We start from the raw sequence: 6,957 nt of genomic DNA on the forward strand, positions 1-6,957 counted from the left end.
GCCTTGGCGGGATCTGCTCGGGGACCCATGGAAAAACCCCTGGCACGCGCCATGCGGGGACTAATGACGAGGCCCGAACTACGGAAACCCGCTCAAGTGCTCCTTTAAAATACACAGGACATAAATTCGTGGACAAGACTCAGTTAAATATTGTGTATATTAAGCACTAACTTTATATAATAAATAAACACTTCTTTACAATCTATCTTGCAAACTACTTTTTTTGTATGCCTCTATAATTCCCAACCAGTTCTCGCACATAATTAAGTTAATTTCATTTAATTATGAAAGTTCTTCCCAACACTACAAGTTTAAAACTAATCACACAGGACAAGTTATTTCAAAAGTTGTATTTATGAAATTTATGATAAAATTCTAGTTAAAGTTTAGCTAAAGTTAGGATCGATTTGTCTCATTTTATATCATATTGAACATGCAGCCTGTAAGTGTAAGAATAATTTTGTCTTGTGCCACGTGGGCACTGATAATATTTTAAAGTAGTTTGAAAGCTTGATCCATAACCTTATCGTGTAAATGTTGATAAGTTTGTGAAGGTATATTTGGCATTGCAATCTGAATAGTTAAATACTAAAATTTAATATTTCTAACTTTATGTAGTCTTTAGATAAAGGTTTTATATTTTGATATATTTCCAGATATCTCATCATTATAGAAAATTTTTCCAGTGTCAATTGTGAGCATTCCAGGCTCAACCCCCAATTGCTGAAGGAGTCAACTTTCTGTCCATCTGTGGGTGGATATATCTATACATTCTTCCTCTCTGTCTGTGAGACTCATAAAGCCGGGGCTAAATGATGCAAGCAATGCCCCTTCGGTTGTTGCTGCTGCTTTTGGCACATGACAGCCAGCCAAAAACCAATAAATGTTCTCAAATTTATTGCTTTTCATTCCAAAATTACTTTTGTTTGTTTCGGTTTTCACAATCAAATCACACAGAGATCCATCCCATCCATCCCGGCCAACCCCCTAAGGATATTTGCCGGACAGGACATCAGTTTTTATATCGCAAATTGTCAACAACAACAACAGCAACAACAACCATCAATAGCTATGAAATACTAAGAGGTAGATATAAAATTACATGTGGGGATATATCAATTTTTGGGATACAAAGTAGGAATTGAGTTATATTGTGAGTTCATTGAGATTTTAAATGCTTTTATTACTCTCTCGAAACTATTGTTAAAATGATAGGTAAGCTAGTTATTAAGACTTTAAAAAGGCAAATAGTAAGATAGTAAGATTAAAAAAAATTTTAAAATAATGAAATTAACGAATCAATCGCCAGATTGACTTCGTAAAATATTATAGACTTTATTTGCCTTTCTAACAATTAATTTGATTTAGTTTGGTGTTGGCTCCACTCCCCAAACATTCACATCTTCTTAAATGTGCTCTGATGAACGACGATGTATTCCAGTGATTAAGCGAAAGGCATTTCATATTTTAGCCAATTAGGAGAACGATCGCAACAGCAGATCCAACAAGCATCACTAATTGGCAGACGTTTAACACTCCCCCATCTCGAGGTGCTCCCCGAATTGGGACCATAAAACGATTTCCAAATGAAAATTGGAGGCACTCAGCCAGCTACTGCAAATGAAGAGATGGAGATCATCATCATCATCAGCATCAACATCAGTATACAGAAGGGGTTACTATATGGCTGCAGTTCCCCCACGCGCCGATGCCTTTGCCGATGATTAATTGCCCCGAAAATGTTTGTTTTCATAAACAATCTTTTTAATAGGCCCTCGCATGTGTTGGCTGTCGACTCCCATCGCAGGGAAACCTGGATCTTTCGGGGTCGACGACGAGTGGGTGGGGTCAAAGAGTTAAATCGATTCGAGTGTTGTCGTTGTCGGATCTTAATGCAGATGACTCCGATGACTCCGTCTCCGGGCAGCCAAGCTATTTTCGTGTCCTCCGCCTCTGATCGATGCACTCGTGTTGGGAATGTAAAAAGAGTTGATAAATCAAAATGTTTTCTGGGCATTTGGACGCCCCCGTGGCCCTGACAAATGAGCTCTTGGCATTCGGGCTTATTGAAGGTGTTAATTGGCAGCAATTAGGATGGACCTTAAGCGGTTGAAATTCATAATTCCCCGCATGTTAAAAATAGACAGACACTCGGTGAAAAAATAGAAAGAACAACAATCGAAAGAAAAACATTTTTCCCCAACGACGAGGGTGACCAAAAAATTTATGAAATTTTTGTGTGCTCTGGAGCTCGAGGCATTTGCTAACAGATTTTTTCAATTAAAAATAAAAAATGTTTTCAACAGGTGACAAAACAATTTTACGGCCCAAGACCGCACGAATGCCATAAAATGAGATTAACCATCAGGGAGTTGTTGATCAAAGGAGGGGAGTTCTCTTTTGCTGATGCCTTGTTTTGAGTTAAAGGGACCATCAAATATTTTATGCATTTTAAATTGCTGCTAAAAAGCAAAGCTGACGTGCCTTCAGCTCTGGCCATTGCAGTAATAAATCTTAGGGCTGCAGAGATACTTTTTTGGATGGACAGGTAGAGATACTATTTCTGGTCCAAGGACATGCCGACACTTGCCCTCAAGTGCATTATGAATATGAAGCAATAATATGTTTATGAACCTCATAACGATGCAGTTTATGAGGTCATCTGCCATTGTCTGCAGCTCCTTTGTAGGTCACCCTGCGGCCTTTGTTTCGCCGATCGACAAAGCACATAAATAATACTCGCATCGATAGGAAACTGGTTTTCAAGGGGCACAAAAAATGATACAGCTGTGCGGCATGCGGTGAGTACAGGTGGAAGTCGCTACGAAGACAGGCGGTATGTGAAGGATAAGGTCTCCTATCTACCAAAGTGTGGCTCAACACGGGATATATTTTTGAAGACTTCAATATATTAGTTTTACCTTTATTTGGTCATTGATCTTTCCCAACCAAAGATTTATGTAGTTAAAACACAAATATTTGTAAAACAGCTTGCCTATATGTTTGTTCTAAGTTCAGCTTGTACAATCGCTTTTTATAGTCAATCATTTATTTAACTTAAAGAATATTGCCATAATTAATTTTTATTATGCCACATTTATTTGAACATTTATTTATTTATCTATTAGCATCTCGATATTAGATCCATAAATCAGCACCCAAGACACTTAAGCGACTAATTCAATAAATTTAAATAGCTGTTTTTAAATGCCATTGTCCATAAGTTGAGATGGCAATTAAAAATGTATATTATGACTTTGTGTTTGCCCACAATTTGAATTTTATTATGACTAAGATTTTGTGGGAAATATTCAGATATGATTCGGAGTTCTCGGCGTGATTTTGAAGATTTTGTTAATAGATATAAGACTGGTTTTTACTAATGATATACAAACTGAAAGTAATTATTAATTTCTGTGATTTGTTTTTGAATTGAGCTATGTTAATATGGATAAATTATTAAAAAAGGTTTTTCATAAAAATGATTTTGCATATATGAAAAATATCCTATTAAAAATTAAAAATCATGTAGTCGTATAACTAAATGTCATGTCTACTTTAACTGATTCGTATCTCATTCATTCACTTTTATTCCGACATTCAGTTAGGTAACAGATTGGTTAAGCAACAACTGGCCAACAAAATTTTTCCAAAAATCATTTGAAAATTTTTCTAAAGTTTTCTAAAGATGGAGAACGGTCCAGAATTCAGTTGGGAGTACAGTCATGGCGGTCAGGGAAATCCGAACTACTCTCAGGTGAGAAAGTCTGGTATTTTCGGTGATTACGGTAAAGTTAAATACTTCATTTAGATGGGAATGAACCAGGCGCCTTCGGGTGGCGGTGGCCGCCAGTGGTTGCACTCGAATCAGGCGAACACCCACAACTTTATGCAGGGTTCCAGTCCCCACGGATCGGGATCACATCCACATCACGCTTCGCCAGGAGATCCCTTCGGTTCCTACAACCAAAACATGATGAACATGTACACGAATTTCAAGCCCAGTTACGGACATTCTCAAGTGGGGTAAGTGGTGATGGCATCTCTCTATCTAATCAGGAACTAATCTAAGGATTATCTTTAGCCCGGCCATGGTCCAAGGAGTGGGCAACGAATCTAGCCAAGAAATGGGTCATGGAATGGGTCGGGGAATGGGTAACGGAATGGCTGACTCCATGGGAATGAATGAAGGCATGAATCCTGGCATGAGTCGGGGCATGAGCAATGGTCTTGGCGGAGGCATGGGCGGTGGTTCAATGCGTGGAGGTCAGAGGTTAGCTGGAGGCTACTCTGGTCGCTCGAATGGTATGAAGTATTTAATAGTATCCCCTTTACTACAAGAAATGTAGATTCTCTTTTGTACAGGTCTCAATGATCCAAACCCTTCCCAATCCTACCGAGGTAGTTTGTTCTAGAAGTCCTTACTTTTCCAATCCATCTCTCCAAAGATCGTTTTAATATCCATCTAGAGAACTCGGGAGAAACTTTGTCATAATCCCATTTTACGGCGCCTGTAATTTTGGCTCTAAAACAAGTAGGCAACCCATAAATTGTATTTATTATAATAAATCGAAATCTTCCGTTTGAATGAGCGTTTATAAATATAGGATCCAATAAATAGATCGCGTAATAAATAATGCAACTGAAATTAAGATTTAGGGTGCAATAAATACACATATATTTTGCAAATCTATCAATCTATAATCACGTGTCCTCTTCATATCTGTGACCGTTTAATTGTGATCGATATTCAAATACAGCCGAGGGTCAAACGGAGCCATTAACGCTGGGTGACCTTCTGACCTGGCGGGTGCCGTAACCTCTGTCAGCAGGGATCTGTATGGAAATCACAGGAGGGGAGGGGAGGGAGGGTGGTCTGGGGTGGCACAGGGGCATAAATAACAAATGCAATGTATTTGTATGTATAAATTATGATGATACTATTAGTTAGCATGTCATTTGGCAGCGGCTCTATAAATTACGGACAGGCAACAACTGCACTAGAGCACACCCTCCCATTTTAGGAACGATGTGCATCCGTTTTTTCGGTAGTTTTTATTAATAAATTTACATATACTTACGATTCCGGGGGCCCCAACATCGACAGTCGCCTGTCGCATGTTGCCTGTCGCATGTCGCATATCCCCACTCGAGGAACTCCTCCTCCTTTTGGAAGCCCGCGCGTGTGTAATGATCTGTCGCCCTGGATCAGGGCACCGGATTAATGGTAAACCGAACGCATTTTTCATCGAACATTCTGCTGCATTTTTCCTCGCTTTTCCGCTCTGCTTTTTTACAAGCGGATTTTTCGGAAGAACTAATTTATTTGTTGGCAGCGGGCAGAGAGTTCAGTAAACTATATGCAATCGCTCCGGTTATGAGACCATTCGTTGTGCTCCAGATACGCGGGGACAGTTGGTTCCGTTCCCCTCCATAAAACCCTTGGACGAGGGATCCCTGGGTGGAATGCCAGTCACGTCTTGGACAGATAGGCTAGAGAATAGAGCCAACCGGCAATCACTCGCCTCTTTCTGCCTTCATTTTAATTCAGTTTTTTTCGTGTTATATATATGTATATATAACATTAAGTTAGTCCGTGACGGTTTGTCGGTTGGCGAAGGGGTCACAAATAAATTAAAACAATTGAAATTTACATTAACATTTCTCGACCCGGTTCAGTCTTGTCTTAGCACCTCTTTTGTCAGCTGTGATTAAAGGGAAGAATTCAAAAGTTGGGCATTTCGGACTCTATAAATTGGACTTCTTTAAAATATTTTAAATATTTAAAGTCTTTTAAAATGTATTATTAATATTTTAAGGGAGGGCATAGGAATTGAAATAAATTTCAAATAAATGCGTTTTAAAATCCCCCTTCCCTCCGTTTTTACATCAAACCCTTTAAACTTAGATCTTAGTTTTTTAGGGTATTTTGAAAGGGGCTCTCTATTATTGTTTTTGCCCTTTCACGCCGAGTAGTTGAAATATCTTGGTGTTATTTTAATTCGTGTGCTCTTTATGTTTTTCTCTATTTTTGTTTTCCTCTGTCGGTTGTTTTTCGTTTCGAATTTGTTTTCTATGCACTTATTTAATTGTGTTTTTATATTTATTATGTGCTTTCCTCAAGTCGCCTTTTAATGTGCCACATTTACGTAAAAATGTATTTTTAATTTATTTTCTAGACCGCTTTTGTCGCTTTATCGAGCTCATCGGGTTCAGGTTTAATTTCAGATTCGGGTTGAGGTTTAGGTTTAGGTTGAAGTCGGGGTCCAAAGGAAAAGGCAAGGCGATAAGCACGCACCATTTTGGTGGTTTTTGAATTCAAATTGAGTTTTTATTTTCGGGTTTTAGTTGCTGTAGTTGCTTTTATTGCCGCGGCTTTAGTGCCGTGTAATGAAGGGTTTATGGGGCACTACACAAAGTTATATTAAGTACGGATAAAAAGTATAGTATTGTGTTGTGTTTTTATGGTTCCCTATGTCAAGGCGATAGTTTTTGTTATTTGGCTTCGAGGTAATCAATCTAAGTCAGGAGATTTAATAGACATCAATATAGATAGGGCGCTTCTAAAATGGAAAATGGCCGATATTAAAGTTTTTTTTGGTAATAGATTTCAAGCTAAACAAAGACTATTCAAATAGAAAGGAAATGACGAAATAAATAATAGGATATTCTATAAATAAAGCTTTAACCAATGGGTATGTAGATAAACTTTCTTTATGACTTGCAAACAAGGTATTCCTTTCTAATATGCAACCATTTTGAGATTTTTATACCCGTTACTCGTAGAGTAAAAGGGTATATTGTATTCGTGCAAAAGAATGTAACAGGTAGAAGGAAGCGTTTCCGACCCTATAAAGTATATATATTCTTGTTCAGGATCACTAGCCGAGTCGATCTAGCCATGTACGTCTGTCCGTCTGTCTGTCCGTCTGTCCGTCTGTCTGTCCGTATGAACGC

The 6,957-nt window shown here is 38.4% G+C and overlaps 1 protein-coding gene across 2 annotated transcripts; it reads left to right on the forward strand.

The window, feature by feature from the left end:
- The first annotated feature begins 3,581 nt into the window (after window positions 1-3,581).
- Window positions 3,582-4,588, forward strand: LOC108037263 (keratin, type II cytoskeletal I). 2 transcript variants are annotated; one of them, XM_017113793.2, is made up of 4 exons: window positions 3,582-3,757; window positions 3,812-4,026; window positions 4,085-4,305; window positions 4,350-4,588. In XM_017113793.2, exons 1-4 carry the CDS (start codon window positions 3,689-3,691, stop codon window positions 4,373-4,375), a joined length of 531 nt encoding a protein of 176 aa, XP_016969282.1. In that variant the 5' UTR covers window positions 3,582-3,688; the 3' UTR covers window positions 4,376-4,588. The 2 variants fall into 2 exon arrangements, with proteins under 2 accessions (XP_016969282.1, XP_016969281.1); XM_017113792.2 differs by having other exon boundaries at window positions 3,584-3,757; window positions 4,366-4,588.
- The last annotated feature ends 2,369 nt before the right edge of the window (window positions 4,589-6,957 follow it).

Source organism: Drosophila rhopaloa, unplaced genomic scaffold (assembly GCF_018152115.1).
Source record: "Drosophila rhopaloa isolate 14029-0021.01 unplaced genomic scaffold, ASM1815211v1 contig_2, whole genome shotgun sequence".
Taxonomy (NCBI): domain Eukaryota; kingdom Metazoa; phylum Arthropoda; class Insecta; order Diptera; family Drosophilidae; genus Drosophila; species Drosophila rhopaloa.